The sequence below is a fragment of the Hyaena hyaena genome, unplaced genomic scaffold (genome assembly GCF_003009895.1).
Source record: "Hyaena hyaena isolate Hyena2069 unplaced genomic scaffold, ASM300989v1 scaffold_856, whole genome shotgun sequence".
Taxonomy (NCBI): domain Eukaryota; kingdom Metazoa; phylum Chordata; class Mammalia; order Carnivora; family Hyaenidae; genus Hyaena; species Hyaena hyaena.
The window spans coordinates 218,837-237,160 of NW_024081491.1; the positions used below are offsets into that span (position 1 = coordinate 218,837).

The 18,324-nt window shown below is 45.7% G+C and overlaps 1 protein-coding gene across 1 annotated transcript in view; it reads right to left on the bottom strand.

Annotated features, from left to right (window-relative positions):
- NMT1 (N-myristoyltransferase 1) overlaps nucleotides 1-18,324 on the bottom strand; it is a 31,382-nt gene that overhangs the window by 11,290 nt on the left and 1,768 nt on the right. The window contains exons 2-3 of the mRNA XM_039220069.1: nucleotides 7,853-7,961; nucleotides 4,493-4,637 (exon numbers count right to left, since the gene is read on the bottom strand). Coding sequence (XP_039076000.1) covers nucleotides 4,493-4,637; nucleotides 7,853-7,961 — 254 coding nt within the window. The remainder of the gene's footprint in view (nucleotides 1-4,492; nucleotides 4,638-7,852; nucleotides 7,962-18,324) is intronic.

Consider the following 18,324-nt stretch of genomic DNA (forward strand, 5'->3'; position numbering starts at 1 on the left):
GTGGTGGTCTTCCCCACTGCACTACAATAACCTCAAGGCTAAATCCTTTTAGGGTTATCTGGGTGGCTTAGTCTGTTAAGCATCCGATCTTTTTTTTTTAATATTCATCTATCTATCTATCTATCTATCTATCTATCTATCTATCTATCTATTTACAGAGAATGAATGAGCATGCCAGTGCAAGCAGGGGAGGGGCATAGGGAGGGAGAAAGATTCCTAAGTAGGCTCTGTGCTGTCAGAGCCCGATGCAGGGCTTGAACTCAAGAACTGTGAGATCATGGGGCATCTGGGTGGCTCAGTTGGTTGAGCATCCAACTCTTGATTTCAGCTCAGGTCATGATCTCACGGTTTTGTGGGCTCAAGCCCCACATCAGGCTCTCTGCTGACCCTGTAGAGACTGTTTGGGATTCTCTCTCTCTCTCTCTCTGCCCCTCCCCAGCTCAAGCTCTCTCTCAAAATAAATAAACTTTAAAAAAAACTTTAACATAAGTAAATTAAAAAACAAAACAAAAACCGTGAGATCATGACCCAAGCCAAACTCAAGAGTCAGACGCTTAACCAAATGAACAACCCAGGCACCCCAAGTGTCTGACTCTTGATCTCAAGTCATGAGTTCAAGCCCCACATTGAGCTTCATGCTGAGTGCAGAACATACTTTAAAAAATAGGAGCACTTGGACAGCTCAGTCAGGTAAGCATCGAACTTCGGCGCAGGTCATGATCTCATGGCTTGTAAGTTCAAGCCCAGCGTGAGGTTCTGTGCTGACAGCTCAGAGCCTGGAGCCCGCTTCGGATTCTGTGTCTACCTCTCTCTCTGCCCCTCCCCTACTCTCTCTCTCTCAAAAATAGACATAAAAAAAAAAAATAGACTAAGTCTTTTTGCTTATGCTGGTCACAAGGCCCTCCAAGCAACAAGCATTTCCACTCCCTCCTTCACCACATGCTCAGGGGGCCCAGAATGCACCAGCTCTGGGGTAGGAGCTGGTGAAGAGAACAGCATAGGTCCTCGTCCTCACGGGCACCTGGCACCCAGCAAGATGCGGGACCCCGACAATGGCAAACCAGTTCTCACAGGCTGCCTCAAGGCTGTTTGATATCTGCAAGACACAGCTGACAAAGCAGAGTTACAGGAAATACTTAGAAAGCTGATGCCACTTCTTATGCATTCACGTCTGGGGTGCCAACAAGGTGCAGGAGTGGCCGTAGGCTCTGCACATTCTCCTGCCAGTGCCTCGCTTCGTGGCTTTGACCTGTGGGGAGCAGCCTGTCCTCCAGCTTCTCAGGGCTCAAGTGCCTCCTGTTGTGTCGGTGAGGGAGGCTGCCGCACAGCATGCTGGGAGGGCAGCCAATGATCTCTAGACCACCCAAACCCAGGAGCCAACTGAGGACGCTGGGAACTTTAAAGAAAACCCCGGAGAAGGTCTCTTTCTGTACACTTTCCCCGCAACATTCTCTCTGCCTTCCAACATCAAAGATCCAAAACCAGGCACCGCAGCAACCATGAAGGACTTGGAACAAAGAATGTGAGATTTGTGTGCTATTTAGAAGGCCCTTCATGGTGAACTTACGATGGTTGTAAACTTCTCAAGAACTCCAGGCTTCTTTAGTGGAATACAACCTAATCATACCTCCCCCAACAAGGCAGGGGGTAAATGGTACACTTGACAGGCATGATCACCAGCACCCCCTCGGGAGGAAAGTCACAGCAAGAAGCTGTAAGTCGCACTACCCTCAGGACACCTGGAAGAATTAGGCTGACGTGTCAGCCACACGACCAACTGAAGCCTGTAATGTGGTGCGTTCGGTGGGCTGACTCACTAAAGACCGGAATCCTTCGTCTGGGCCTGACAGTGGACCTGAGAGGCAGACTGGTCAGGTGCTCAGGGCACCTGCCCTTCCCCAGAGCCCCGCACCACACATGGCCCAGAAGGCACATCCAGAAGAAATCCAGCCGGCCTCGCCCCACCTTCCTGAGAGCGTCAGGACGCTCTCAGGAGCCAACGCGTGGCTTTCTTGTGGACCTTCTGACAACAAAACTGGAGCGCTCTCTATGTTTACAGGTGGAGAAACTGAGGCAAACACCACAGCGTAACAGGACTAATGAGGAACAGAAGTCCATGGATCTCAACTCACATCCTTCCTGGGTTCCATGTCTATGAAGAATGGAGCTAAGTTACCCATTTGCAAATTCCTAAAGAAGAATAAAACCAGACCAAAACTCCCAAACCCCATCTGAAAACTGGGCCAGGACGCCTGGCAGCCACCACAAAATGCTTTCTCATGCATCTCACTCAGAGATGTGTGTGCTGCTCTCTGCGTTCTTCCCACTCCTTGGCAGGGAGTGGTCACTGGGACCCGTTCCCAGCAATGCCCCACTAACAGCATTACTGTGATCCAAAGCCTTCTTGAAGGGCTTGGCCAGTGCGCCTGGGACCTGGCTGACCTGGAAAGCCTGACAGACAAGGCAGGTGGATCGGGACAGGGTTCTGGAATAATGCCCACTGCCAATTCACCGCTCCTCACCACCCAGGCAGTGTTCTGCTTCCCGCCCCCTGTGGGGCGCATCTCAGCTCGCTTCTGGATTGTGACTAAGCTGTCCGAGAACTGCATCTGCTCTAAAGCAGTTTCTGAAAACTTCCCAAGTGGAACCAAGTCCCCTGCAAGTTCAGACCCCACAGGTCTGAGGTGGGGCCTGAGAGTCTGCGTGTCTGCAAGCTTTTCAGCAGGGCCCACACTTTGAGGAGCACCAGCCTGTATCGCACACTCCCCGCATCTGGAATGGATATCCTCCTCCGTGGGCAAAGCTGCCCCTCTCCGCTCTCCGGTCTCTAGGCCTGCCGTCCCCTGCCCCCTCCTCCACACCAAATATTCTGGCTAACACATATACCTAAAGGTCACTTACATCTAGTGTCTGCACCCGTGTTTTTTCAACATATTTACTTTCTCAGTCACAGAGAAAACAGAAATTGGGCCCAGAATCATGATGTAACCATTCCAGAAACTTTTGGTCAATAGAAACACCTAAAGTTAGCCATCGACGTTAGCTGTGGCTTGGTCTCAGCAGGAATCTCTAACTCACCTGTCCTGTCATCTCTTTACATTTTCTGCCTGTCCCACCCCTTTCAGAGTTCAGTATAACTGTTTTAAAGACTGCCAACCAGGGGCGCCTGGGTGGCTCAGTCGGTTAAGCATCCAACTTCGGCTCAGGTCATCATCTCAGAGTTCGTGGGTTCGAGCCCTGCGTTGGGCTCTGTGCTGACAGCCAGCTCAGAGCCTGGAGCTTGTTTCAGATTCTGAATCTCCCTCTCTTCTCTGACACTCCCCTGCTCAAGCTGTCTCTCTCTCTTTCTCTCAGAAATAAATAAAACATTAAAAAATTTAAAAAAGAAAAAAGTATAGCTGTTTTAAAGACTGCCAACCAGGGGTGCCTGGGTGGCTCAGTTGGGTAAGTGTCTGACTTCGGCTCAGGTCATGATCTCATAGGCTGGGGGTTCAAGCCCCACATCGGGCTCTGTGCTGACAGCTCCGAGCCTGGAGCCTGCTTCGGATTCTGTCTTCCTCTCTCTCTGCCCCTCCCTTGCTCACGCTCTCTTTCTCTCTCTCTTAAAAATAAATCAACGTTAAAAAAGATTTTTTTTTAAATAAATAAATTAAAAAAATAAAGAGTGCCAACCAAACCCGCACAGGGTACTCCAGGGGTCCACACAGCCGGTAAGTGTGTACTGGCTGAGACAAAGAGAAGAGGTTGGGGACTCGGCCCAACCCAGGATTAGACATTTGCCCAGATAAACAAGACAGTCTCTCTGTAAAAATCTTTGTGGGAAGACAGACCCATGGGCACACATCTCCACTCACCGTGTGCCAATATACTGTTTTTCTTTGTAGACTTATAGTAGATGATGATGGACTAAAAGAATCAGTATTTGTTCTCAATACGAACTCCTGTGAAATAATAAGGTTCCTGAACATTAGTCTTTTCCATTCCCCCCTCCCCGTTTTTTTTTTAAGTAGGCTTCACAACCATGGGTGCCTGGGTGGCTCAGTTAAGCGTCTGACTTCGGCTCAGGTCACAGTCTCATGGTTTGTGAGTTTGAGCTGAGTTAGGCTCTCTGCTGTCAGCATGGAGCCTCCTTCAAATCCTCTGTCCAACCCCCCCCCCCACCCTCTTGCGCTTGCTCTCTCTCTCTCAAAACTAAATAAAAAAATAAAAAAAGTAGGCTCCACACCCAGCGTGGAGCCCAACTTGGGGCTTGAACTCATGAACAACCCTGAGATCAAGACTTGAGTTAAAATCAAGAGTAGGACGCTTAACTAAATAAGCCAGCCAGGCACCCCTAGTCGTTTCCATACTGCGTTTTAAAGACCACTTTCTAAAAATAACCATGAAGGAAGGCCAGGACTCTGCTGTCCTCCCTCACAAATCCAGCACGGCACCTTACACACAGCTAGGACGCATCGCTTGCCCTCACCCGGGGAAGAAAGCACATACATACCCAGTTTGGGGACTGGCTGCGTGTCCCAGAACTGATAGCTTCGCTTGCTAGCCTCCTCCATGGTTTTGGCGGGTCCCTGACCCACTGAAAACAGTTCAATGGCCTTCTGTATTTCCTGGATCCTCTCTGCGGGCAAAGAGTTCATCTGGACAAGACAAAGTTGGGGAGAGAAAAGGCCCATTATGTTAACAAGCACTTTGGATCAATCACCAATTCAGTAGTTAAGGGGTGCCACTCAAGGAAGGGGTATGGGGCCTCCGTCTCAATCCCAGAGGCCAGATGTCATATGACAACTGGGCAAAGAGTGGTAAGGGATGGGCTACTGGGAAGGTGGGTGTTCCGCACCAGGTTTCTCCTTCTTAGTCTCATGATGCCTGATGGCAAAAGGGATACACGCTCAGTGTCAAATTTCAAACAATGCAGAAATGTATGATACATTCACAAAGTACAAAACCAACAATCCCACCCCTTAAATATAATCCTTATGGTCGACAGTCTTAATTTAGGAGGTAGGGTGAGAAGAGGCAAATATAATGTCAGACTTTTTTGCATGCAAGCTCCAGACACGCACACACACACACACACGTACAATTTTGAAAAACTAGAATTGGGTCATATGGTATTATTCTATAAGCTATTCTTTATTTATTTTTTTAATTTAATGTTTATTTATTTTTGAGAGAGAGACAGAGACAGAGTACGAGGAGGAGAGGGACAGAGAGATGGACGCACAGGGTCCGAAGCAGGCTCCAGGCTCTGAGCTGTCAGCACAGAGCCCCACATGGGGCTCAAACTGACAAAACGTGAGATCTTGACCTGAGCTGAAGTTGGACGCTTAACCGCCTGAGCCCCCTAGGCGCCCCTACAAGTTGTTCTTTAAACACTATGTCTTAGAGACCCTTCCATGTGGACACACAGACCTGTTTATTCTAACAACTGAGTCCACTTTGTGCCTGGACCACAATATATTTAGCGAGTCTCTCACCGATGGGCATTTCGTGGTTCTGTTCTTCAGCTTTACAAACAAGGCTGTAATGAACTTCCCTGTACATCTAGTTTTGCTCACTGGGATACTTATTTCTGTAGGATAAAGCCTAAGAAAGAGGTGTGCTGGGTCAAAGGATATGCACATTTGAAATTATAATATATATCACCAACCTGCTCTCTAGAAACAGAGTATCAATTAATAACCCAATGAACAGTGTGTTCACTTAATTAATATCACAATATCCAAATGAGCACATTTCTCCTTACCCTCATCATTAGATTTGCCAAACCTTAAACTCTACCAATCTAGAAGAAAAAAAAATTACTTTAAATTTCATTGTGAATTTAACCATCTTTTCATACACCGATTTGAACATTTTTAGTTTTATAAACTGCCCACTCATTTCATTATTTTAAATTGGTTCATGTATTACAAGTATTTTTCCACTCTGTTGTTTACCTTTTTAACTTTAACAGAGAAGTCTTAAATTTGTCCACTTAGTCTTATGGCTTCTGGGTCTTATGTCAGGCTTATGATTATATAAAAATACTCCTAATTTCTTCTGATATTTTTACTTCACTACTTTTTTTTTTTTTTTCCATTTAGATTGAGGACAAGAACATAAACTAACATGTTATAGTGCTTATTCCCAGAGGTAGGACTACAAGAGATTTTCATTTCATCCGTCTTACTGTTTTTCCTAGATTTTTCCTGGCTACCTGCACTGGCACTCAGGCGCTGTGTGAATGGTGTTTTGTTAACTGTTTCTAATTTCAAAATGAATCATTTTGATACATGCTTGGGCTCAAATCCCCCTTGGGGAGTCTTCTAAACACCCACCCCCCAGACAAACAATGACACAAAAGCCTCTAAAGCCAAATCAAGGGCTGGAACTGAAATCCCTGGCCCAGAGATCTGGCTGAGCCACTGCTCCCATCTTAAACACGAGGAAGACCCCCACCTCCCTGGCAGGGACGTTGAAGGTTTGGGGTTAATTTAAATGAAGCACCGGGTAAGAACCTGGCCAATCCAATGGTGAATAATGGTGGGGTATTGGGCTTTTTTTCCCCACAGTGGATTTGACATTGAGAACAGTAAGAAAATGACTTGAAACCATTTCTCAACAAGTTGGAGCACGATATTCGTGGCACATGACAAAGTGTGGGTGTGCTGGGTCAAGACCAGGTGTCTTGTGAGGGTTAGACCCTGCTCTGGCGGCAATTTGGAGAGAGGAGTTATGTGTTTAAGCTTCCCCTGGGGTCCATTCTGAGCACTTCACCTGAAAGAAAATGTGCTGGTGTTTTGTTTTTTAATGTTGTTCTTTTTTTTTTTTTAATGTTTATTTATTTTTGAGAGACAACATGAGTGAGGGAGGGGCAGAGAGAGAGAGGGAGACACAGCATGAGTGGGAGAGGGGCAGAGAGAGAGGGGGACACAGAATCTGAAGCAGGCTGCAGGCTCTCAGCTGTCAGCACAGAGTCTGATGTGGGGCTCGAACTCACAAACCGTGAAATCATGACCTGAGCCAATGTTGGACGCTTAACCAACTGAGCCACCCAGGTGCCCCAATGTTGTTAAGAAGCAAATCAATCCTGGGGCGCCTGGGTAGCTTAGTCGGTTAAGCGTCCGACTTTCGCTTAGGTCATGATCTCGCGGTTCGTGGGTTCGAGCCCCGCGTCGGGCTCTGTGCTGACTGCCAGCTCAGAGCCTGGAGCCTGTTTCAGTCTGTGACTCCCTCTCTCTCTGACCCTCCCCTGCTCACGCTGTCTCTCTCTCTCTCTCTCTCCTAGAAATAAATAAAAACATTAAAAAAAAAGAAAAGAAACAAATCAATCCCTCCCTGAATTTCATGTCAGTGGGTCAGTCTTGGGTCGTAGGGTCTAGGTCAATGGTCAACTGTGAGGCTCAGAAATGGACTCCAGGACTCACAGTTTCTATTATGACTATGGCGCTAAGAGAGTGCTTGCAATATAGATGGGTTGGCCTTCAAAAGAACAGGCCTTGTATCTCCCAGTGGTGAGGACTTAGGATAGGAAAGGCTGAGAACCACTCTTGGCGGCCGGGGCTGTTCCAACGGATGTGCTCTATGGCACCGAGCACAGCACCACATGCAGCTACCTGCACCTGGACATTCCGAGGGGGCCACCTGCTCGGGGCTCAGTGTCTAACCTGCCGCACCTTTTAAGGTGCGGACAGCAGGGTCATCACCTGTCATCACCTAGGTCTAGGGCAGCAGGGGGTCCAACTCCTCCATCTGGAAGGAACACCAGGGGAGACTGTCAATCTGAACTGATCCTCTACAGTTACTCCCACACTCTCTCCTCTGAAAAAGCAACTCTCTCAGTCACAAGAGAACAGAGCCTCCTTGTTACCTTCACAGGCTGGTCCTGGGCTGAATCTGTCTCATTGCCTTTCTCTTTCTTCTTTTTTTGTTTCTTTTTCTTCTTTTTGGCTCCAGTGTCATTGGCTGGACTCAAACCACTGTAAGACAAAGTAAATACTGATGCAGGGTTTTTTAAAAATCATCTGTTTTGAGCTACACCGACAAAGAGCTTTCTGTGGAGCCAGACCTTCCTTAATCAGGCCTGTTGGCTTCAGAAGCCGACCAGAGAATCCAGATCCCAGGGGGGCATTTGGAGGATGCCAGTGGACAGCTCTCCTCACTCCCGCCAGCTCTGGGGGGGATGTGGTGGTGGTGGTGGGAGTGGGGTGGGAGAGGGGCCTGCGCAAGAAATGTCCTATTTGTTTGGAAGGACCTTTTCAATTCTTGCTTTTATTTTATGTGTTTATTTTCTCCAGAAGACCAGAGTGCTGGCAACAGAGGCAAATGATGACTGTTAGCAGGGCATGCATACCACCAATACTTCCTCAGAGCCCTGAATTTAAAATGATGACAGCCCATAGCAGTCTTTTTGGAAACCTTCCTCACCCCCACTCCTAGCCCCCCACCGCACACTGGGTCTAGCGAGCTTCCCTGGCGGGATCTAAAGCTCAAGGCAGTGCTAAAAAGAGAGGAAGGAACGAGGAAAAGGGCAGTTTTGCGTTGCTGAGATCTATGCCCGAGCTGGGGAGACCATCACGAGAACTGCCTCCAGCAGGCCGACAGGACCGAGGACTACAGTCAGCTGGCTGACGCTGGGTATTTACCGCGAGCCAAACCCATATGGGGGACCTGGGGGGCAAAAACAATGGAGCACCCAGCCACCGCTGCCACAAAGAGATGACATGAAACATGCCCATGAGCCTATTGAAGGTGACTTCCTTGCGCTCTTTCCCTCTGTGTGACACACCCAACGAATGCAGCAAAAACAGTCTCTCAGCCACATTTAACCGTCTCCTACAGCTTTCTGTTACTATTAATGTCTTTTCTGACACACAAATCATATACTGCGTTCCTTTGACATTTTCCATTCATTTGCTCCCTAATGTTTTGTCCCAATTCTGGTTGACTTCTGGGTTTCCTTTATTTTATCTTTGTATTGGGGTTCCTTTATTTTATGGATGAATGTTAAGGCTCACTTTGCCTCAAGCTTTGCTCATTACGGCTGTACAGATGACCCTGAACACAGGGGTTGGGGAGCCAGTCTCCCACACAGCTGAAAATGTGCATACAACTTTAAAAAAAAATCTTTTTTTATGTTTATTTTTGAGACACAGACAGACAGACAGAAAGAGTGTAAGCAGGGGAGGAGCAGAGACAGAGGGAGAGACAGAATCTGAAGCAGCTCCAGGCTCCCACCTGTCAGCACAGAGCCTGACATGGGCCTTGAACACACAAGGGTGAGATCATGACCTGAGGCGAAGTCTGACGCTTAACCGACTGAGCCACACAGGTGCCCCCCTGCCCCCGCATAAAACTTTTAACCCCCCAGAGTCTTAACTACTAATAGCTGTTGATGAGAAGCCTTACCGATAACATAAAGTCAATTAACACAGATTTTGTAGTTATGTGTGTTACACTGTACTCTTAAATAAAGTAAGCTAAAAAAAAAAAAGAAAACATGATCAAGGAAATGCTAAGGAAAACACATTTATAGCTCTGTGCTGTTATACACTTGCCTATAAGCAGCCCTGTGCAGTTCAAACCCGTGCTGTGCTTGGGTCACCTCTGGTTGGCATCTGCCATGTCTAAACTGACTTTGGCACTATCAGCCTGGAAGCAATGCCTAATGCTACTCTGGTATCTTCCTTGGAAATCTTTCATTAAAAAGTCAAGATAAGCGGTCCCACCCGAGAGTAACAGTGGGCCCTAATCTGCAGGGTGAGCTAAGTGCAGGCTTTTAGCTGTATATTCTAGATAACCAATTTTCAAAGAATCAAAATAGTATAAAATACATTTTCCATACCCTCAAATTCCATTTGAGTTTTGTTTTGTAATTCAGAAAGTCTTCCTAGTCTTAAATGCCTTGGGGGTGATTATGAATCCTAATTATCCTCTCTCAGCAAGCGTCGCTGTGTAGGGAGAGGGCAACCTGCAGCCACTTCCTGTGGGAGATGTAGGAGCTCTGGCGTCCAGACTTCATGACCTTATACTTGGACTAAAGTTACCTCCAGCCTTTACTGGATCTCCCTGACTTCATCATCTTTCTGCATCATCCTAAACTCTATTCAGCTGTGGGACTTACCTTATGAAAGAAGGTGTGTCCTTCCCACGCTAGAAAGCCTATAGGGACAGTAGCCTCTTATCCTGGCCCAGAGTCTTCCCCAGGCCCAGAGCTTTCAGTTCCCAACTAGCTCCTTCACTCTCACCTCGCCCTGCTCTGGGATCAATGCCTACGCCCATCTGCCAGGCCTCTCAATGGTCCCTGACGTGACACGAAAAGAGACTATGGAGTCAGGTCCACTAAAGGCTGGAGGTTACTTTGGTCCAAGGGTAAGGTCGTGAAGTCTGGATGCAAGTGCAACTCCTAGGTATTATCTTTATTTTTTTAAGTTTATTTATTTTGAGAGACACAGAGAGAGCTTGAGCCTCGGAGGGCAGAGAGAGAGAGAATATCCCAAGCAGGCTCTGCAGGGCCAGCAGAGAGCCCAACATGGGGCTCGAACTCACGAGTCGTATTATGACCTGAGCTGAAACCAAGAGTCAGAGGCTTAACTGACTGAACCACCCAGGTGCCCCTCTAGGTATTATCTTAATGAGACACAGAACGCCTAACATAAAAGAAAGACCAATAACATTCAGAGGGGGAATAAGGTGAACTCCTTAAAACCAGATGCTCAGCAAGACCCCTAAGGCCATGGCAAAGAACATAACCAGGAAGTCATTTATGGCCTGGAGAACATTTTTTCCACTAAATGGTTCAATGTTGTTATCATATACAGGCTATTTGCAGCCTGTAACAATTCTAAGTGGTTTTTAAATTCCAGACATACTCTCACTTCAGTCTCAAGATTATATGAAGCATTGTAAGGTTTAAAACCTGGCTGAGGTTAGGAAACAAAGTAGTGTCCCACTGGTGACACAACTTATAAGTCCTCATTCATTTCAGCTTATGGAAAGAGTTCCCTAGTTCCTGTCTATGAATTACCATAAAAGATATTTTTGAAAAAGTTCTATGGATAAAAAAGGTCAAGGCAAAGAACTGCTGTGTATTAACCAACTAACTAAAAGTTTCACGTAAGGGAAAGAGAAGAAATTACTTCTCCAACTTTAGAAATCTTCATAAGTAGGCAAAATCACTTAAAAACTATCTTCTTGCCTTTGTTCTGCTACTCAGTGGAGACACTTCTGTGTAGCCATCGCCTCATGGATCCCACTTTTGTGGAAGGATCTTAGACCAATCCCTTGTTCTGTTTTATCACCAACGTACGTACCTGACAAACTCTAAGACCCAAACTACAACCAGAGAGTGAACTTCATTTCCCTTGTACTGACTTGAATTTGCACATGCAGCTACTCAGCAACAATCCTGTTTCAACTTGCACATCAAGCATACAGACAGCTGAAGGACAAAGGGAAGTTCAAAGAGAGAAGAGTCATTTTCACTGAGCTCCCAGGTACTGAGCTACAGCCATGAGAAAACAGAATGAGCTCACCATGGTCTTATAGTCAACAACCCAGACAGGACGACAACAGACTCACAGAAGAGATTTCCAAAGAGCTTCACCAGGGTTAGTTTTCAAGGTGATTACAGCAATTTTAATGAGTCATAAAAAACCAAGCTCAGAGGCCTTGAAAGTAAGTCTTTAGGAAGTATCCTAGGAGGCCAATACCATTTCAGAGAATAGTTTCAATGCGGATTTGGGGAGAACAAAACCAGAGGACCCCACTGAAGCAGGCTAGTCTTTCCTTCTCTAAGAATTCAGCATCATTTAAAAAAATTTATTTTAATGTTTATTTTTGAGGGAGACAGAGACAGAGTGTGAGCGGGCAAGGGGTGGGAAGAGAGGGGGACACAGAATCCGAAGCAGGCTCCAGGCTCTGATCTGTCAGCACAGAGCCTGACTGCGGGGCTCAAACCCACAAACCGTGAGATCATGACCTGAGCCGGAGTCGGACGCTTCACTGGTTGAGCCACCCAGGCACCCCTAATTCAGCATCATTTTAAAGGGACTTGAAGCCCATACCTGGTGGGTTAGTATCCCAGGGCACGGAGGGATTCTGCAAATTGAAACAAATCTCTCAGAGAGCTCTGGGAGCCTGCCAGTCACCTTAACATACTCCAAAGAGATGGGCCAGAAGCATGGAATACAGAAAATCAAAGTCCAACTTTGGCTCATTTGGTTCCAAAATAATGAGCAAAGAAGTAGTGAAATTTGCCTTCTTGAGGGGAAGGGGGTTCCTACAGTGGAAACGGACATGGGCGTTCACATAAAAATTTTGAAGTTTACATTTTAAAGTTGATAAACTCAAGTCATTAATGACCAACTCTAATGGTGAAGGATGAGTTAGCAGAATTAGCAGGAATAGGGAAGACAGCAAACAAAAATGTCATTAAAGGGGCTCCTGGGTGGCTCTGTCGGCTGAGCATCAGACTTTGGCTCAAGTTATGATCTCACGGTTCATGAGTTCAAATCCTGTGTCAAGCTCTATACTAACGGACAGCTCGGAGCCTGGAGCCCCCTTTGGATTCTGTGTCTCCCTCTCTCTGCTCCCCTACTCGACCCCACTCATGCTCTGTCTCTGTCTTTCAAAAATAAATAAACCTTAAAAAAAAAAAAACTTTTTTAATGAGGTACCTGTGTGGTTCAGTTGATTAGGTGTCTGACTCCTGATTTTGGCTCAGGTCATTGATCTCACAGTTTGTGGGATTGAGCCCTGCATTAGGCTCTGGATGCTAACAGCATGGAGCCTGCTTAGGATTCTCTTTCTTTCTCTCTTTCTCTCTCTCAAAATAAATAACCTTAAAATATGTATATTTTGGGCCGCCTGGATGGCTCAGTCGGTTAAGCGTCCAACTTCGCCTCAGGTCATGATCTCATGGTTTGTGGGTTCGAGCCCCATGTCGGGCTCTGTGCTGACAGCTAACTCAGAGCCTGGAGCCTGTCTTCAGAGTCTGTGTCTCCCTCTGCTCACACTCTCTCTCTCTCAGGAATAAATAAAAAAAAAACATTAAAAAATACGTACATATATATTTTTTAATTTAAGTAGGTTCTATGCCCAATATGGGGCTCGAACTCACGACCCCATGATCAAGACTTTCACGCTCTAACTGAACCAGCTAGGCACTCTAAGAAATGTCATTTTTTTAATGAAGGCCAAGATATTCTAAGTTCAAACACAGAAACCCTATGGATGCTCTGGTATAAAGTCACAGCTCAGGGAGGAGATAGAAAATGAGCCTCAGTGCTGATTTCTAGAAACAGAATGCAGTGCCAGGATGTGTGAGTGGGCGGCAGGGAGGGGCAGGCTGACAAATGAGCAGCAGCAGCAGCAGCACAAAACTTCCAGATAATTCGACAAGCAGGAAGGGTTCAGAGTGCAGGCCTCTTCTCGATCCTACTGGGTGACAAAATCCATTCAAAGGTGCGTGGCTGGGGAACAGAAAGTGGTTCTTTGGGTGAGTGCAAGCTCAGCCACCAGGCCTGGAAGAAACCTCAGGGCCACTAGGCTTAACTTGCTGTTTACAGGAGAGGAAACCAAGGCCCAGAGATGTGAGGCAAAGTGGTCATCAGCTAACCAACTGGTACCCAGGGACAAGCCACCAGTCTCGAAAGACTCAGACCATTCTTTCCCAACACTAGTCTCCTTTCTATGGGAATCTACATGAGACTCCTCCCAAGCCGAAAGAATGCCGTTTCATCACCCAGGGCCCTAAAACAGATGTCTGTGGCTCAGAGGAGCACTTTTTAAAGGCAAGGAGGAGAGGGAGCCGTGCTTTATTTAGAAAGCCTCCTCTGACTAAAGCTCTCACCGATATCAAAGATTATGACCTCCCAAACAATTGACTACTTTACATATAATGTGTTGCTTCCTACCTTCCCAGGAAGATTAAACATTTCCTGAGCATCGGAGATCTTATACAGCTGCTTCCTACAGCACCTCCCGTCGTGCCAAGTGCACAGTTAAGAGTTCAACAAATAATGTGCCTGACTGCTGCTCTCCAGCCTAACAGACTAAAATAAAACCCTGAAAGGCTAGAGCCCAAAAGAGGGTCAGTAAAACATCTCCAGTAACACATTTCCATAGGACAGCTGTGTTAACAGTCTACGAAAGGAAGGGAGATGCTGTGCTCTTCTGAGCCACTGGCTGAGATTTTAAACAATCGACTTTCTTTTTAAATGATCAACTTCCTTATTTGTCATCTTCTCCCTCCTTAGGACCTGTCCTAATCCTCTGAAAGTTAAAACAAGAAAGTGCCAGTGAAACTGTTTTGCATGGTTCCAAGGTCTTAAGCAGAGGCCACAGGTTTAGTTTTGACCAGGAAATGTAAGAAAAAAGAGTTCAGGAAGTAAAACTCACAAATTTCATCACCTACTTTCTACCCCTAAAAACTGGAAGTTAATTCTTTGGTCTAAAATTCAAAAATTTCCAAAGAAACCTATTAAATAAATCCTAGCCTCTAGTGTTCTTTTGATTCTACTTTTGGATCTCAGGAAATCCGTCTGCAAATCAGTTTACTTATGAGGTGCAGTATGTTTACCAGTAATCCTGTTGGTACTCAGAAGGCCCAAAGAGATGAATGAAGTGGCATTCAAGGGTACCCGGGAAGAAACCGCACGGCACAACTCAGTACCGAATGCCTCTCCTCTGCACTGCTGTGACTGCGGGGTCACTTACAGCAATACCCCAAACTCTGCAGAGTCCCACCGATCAGTTATTTAACTAGAGAACTGCCTGCGAATCCTAGGTGACGGGAAAAATTAAAACACTCTAGCCCTGCCATCAAGGTACTCCAGGAGGCCTGTGAAAAGAACAGCAGGTTGTATGAAGAGATTACAAAAATTGCTTTAGGCTGCCACCCTCGGCCCTTCCCCGGGAGAGTTAGCCAGAATTTTAGGGGTGAACGAGCCAGTTCCTGTCATGGAGGATGACTGGTTTTCTCAGGGGTCACAAAAGCTCTGAATTACTAAACTGTTTAGAACAGGACTGAGACAGAAGTGTAAAGTCCACATCCTCCGGGTTGCTTTGGTGAGCCAGACCGTAACCTGGCAACTCCAAGGTCAAATCAGATGCCGTTCAGAGACCACTTGCAGTAATTTTCTGAACAATGACTCAATGCTGGCAGAAACCTCACACACTAGAATGGCCTCTGCCAAAGATACTCGTCCATCCATTAAGCAGAGGGTAAAGGGGCTGGCCATCTCATCATCAACTGGATGGTTAGCCTGGGCAAGTCCATGGGTCACTGAATGGACCGAAAGATAGAGGACTCACCGCCGCGGAGTCGAGAGGCAGGAACGAAGGCAGTAGGGGAAAGAGATCCAGGGAGTTCAGGGTGGATCCTCCAGGGCTGCCAGAGGAGGCTGAGAAGCAAATCTCAAGCCTCTCCACAAAAGCTGAATCCGTCTCTGTAAGTAAAGTCTATATGAGATAATCCATGGCGGGGGCTTAGCGCAGCGGCCATGCGTAGTAGTAATAACAGATGCCATTTATCAAACACTTTAACAACAGTGGAACCTCCTCAGCTGTCCCTCAAAGGCAGCCACGGTAGGAAAAGAATTCAAGGAAGAACTGACCCAGGCGAAGAATTTTAGTTTGGTTTTTTTCTTTGTTGCTGCTGCTGCTCTCACCAGAGAACATCACGTTTTGTGCACCTTAAATGCAACCCTCCCAAGAGCGCCTTCCTTCAGGAATGAGAAGGGAGGTTTGCAGGGAGATTTCGGATGAGGCTGCAGAGAACTGAAGAAGCTCCTCCTAAAGTTATTACATCTAAGGCCCCGCAATCTTTGGAGGCTGCAAGCAAAGGGTTAAGTGCAGACTTGGTGAAGCTAGGAAATTTTAGAGTGAGCACGAGTTAAACAATGTGAAAAATCAGCAAAACTGGTCCGCCACCAGCAGCAGTCTCCCCGAAATAGGCTCTCATTTACTTTTCATTTCTTCCGCTTTCCAGTCTCTTCTCTTTGAAGCAGCTCTTGATTAGTTTCTTTTTTAATTGCCACTTAATTGGGAAATAAAATTAGAACACTTATTTGATATCAGTGATGAGGTTTCGCTTTTCATTTCTGCTTTGATCTAGTTTTGAAAAGCCAGAAGCTGAAGGGAGAAATTGCGAAAAAGGGACCTAAAAGGCTGCTTCTTTCCAAGAGCTAGAAGCAGCTATAGGCCATCAAGTAAATATGGAAAGAACCACTCTCGGAGAATCTGAAGAATAAAACAAAAGCAAGAGAGGCTAGCTTTATGGAATTTCCTTGCAAAAAGCCCTTTGTTTTCTCTTAAGTTTCTTCATAAAGGATAACAGCTCAGGATTGTGAGGTCAACTTATGAGAACTTATCTCAACCTGTCCCTATTTAGAAAGAAAGCTGGATGGGAAAGAGACATCGCTTATTAAAGGGACGATTTACCAGCATCTCAGTAGCATCAATGATACTGCAAAACAAATTATAAAAGAATCCCAGAACAAAATAATATAAAAGCTCTTTCCTGTTCCAATCATCCAAATAAACTTTACTGGTTTGTAACCCAAAACTAAAACCTAGTGCTAGCAGCTGAGGCTTATTTTTTAATAACAGTTCTTGGAAAGCCTTTCACTAAAAGCAAACAAACAAATTAAATCATACAGATGATCTGTGAACTGCAGGGGGACACGGCATTAGGATGATCTTTAGTCTGACTCGGCCCTCGACTGCTCAGGGTAACTTATGTCAGGCGAGTAACTGGGGGAGAAATGCTGCCTGCCTTTGTCGAGTCGATTTTTAAAAACACACCTGACAGAGAAACTGGAGATACATATATATGAAATATACGTATGCACTGCATGTATGGATGTGAACATATATCTGTGCTTAAAAGTATGTGTGAAATTGGTACTCATCAAATATTTATTTATAAATTATGGAAAAAACACAACACAAGAAAAGTCAAGAACTAAGTTTATATACAAAGGGACCCAAGAAACTAGCATGTCTCTATTGCCTATTATTCCAGTGCCCGAATGTAGCCTATTTCATTTGTGTAAAGTGCTGTGAGCCCTTTCGGAAAGGAAGGCCTAAAAGAATACGGATTAGTTTGAACTGTATGAACTTTTCTTGCACATTGTGTTTTAGACTCATTAGCATCGAAAGGAGGTATTCCTCTTCAATTTTTACATCACTTTTGAAAACGTTTTATGTGATATTAAATAAAGACAAGAAAAATTTCAAGAAGCCAAAAAACAAACAAACATATAGTGGAAAACTTCCAGGGCAAATGAGAGGACCCCTGAGTTCTGTAGGGAATTCACAGAAAACTGCCATAAGGCTTACAATAAAGACTGACTTGGGGAAAGAAAGTGTCTATGTAAGAAAAACCTGACACTCTTCCCCTCAGAGAGTAGAAACTCCACTAACATTGAGCCATGAATTTTAACATTTGCCATTTGTTCATCCAGCAAATACTCACTAATGCCCATTATTAAGTGCCAGGCATCTCAAAAGACATAGTCCCTGTACTCAGGCCCCTTACGATCAGGGGAGGTGGGAACTGAACATGTTATTTAACTGTTGTTATAAAACCTACAAAAAACGGTGCAGGGTAAGAGCACAAGCTGGGGGGAGGAATGATAGGGAAGATGTGAAGAAAGAACAGGAGGGAGAGGCAAGGCCGCATTCTGGATGTTATCTCATTTAATCCCTACAACTGGAGATTAAGTGACTTTCCCAAGGTTACAGGACAAGTCAGAACCAGGCTTCGAACCCAGGCATGAATGACCCCCACATCCATGCTTTTCCCACTGCGCCCCACTGCCTCTTTCCAAAATCGTTTCCTCTAACAATTAATGAATAAGAAAATACTGACCCCTCAGATTCACAACCTCAGATCTGACCTTAGATTCCAAGGCCGAGAAGTAGGCTGTCCTCCAAGCGGGGGTCCTCTGTTTTTCACCTGCCACGTCCAAGCTCATTTACACAGACCTCAATGGATCTGGGATGCTAATAAATGTGTTCACCCAGACCATATATGAATGTGCAACCACAATGACAACAAAACACCATCAAAGTTCCTTTTTCTCTTAAGGTTACCACTTTGTTGTACTGTAAATAAAACAGAACTTTCTGCCAAACAGTTTTGCAAAGTGATTCACAGATCATGGGGAGCAAAACCAATTAAAGAGCTATAGATGCTGGTCGGCGCAACAGTTGAGTGGAGAAAAATAAAAGTGACTACACACACCCCGTGAAGAAAAAAAGCCATATTTTCCCTTCTGAAATGACTTCTGAATTCAACGACTCTCATCTACCGTAAGGATTTCTACTCAGGAGGGC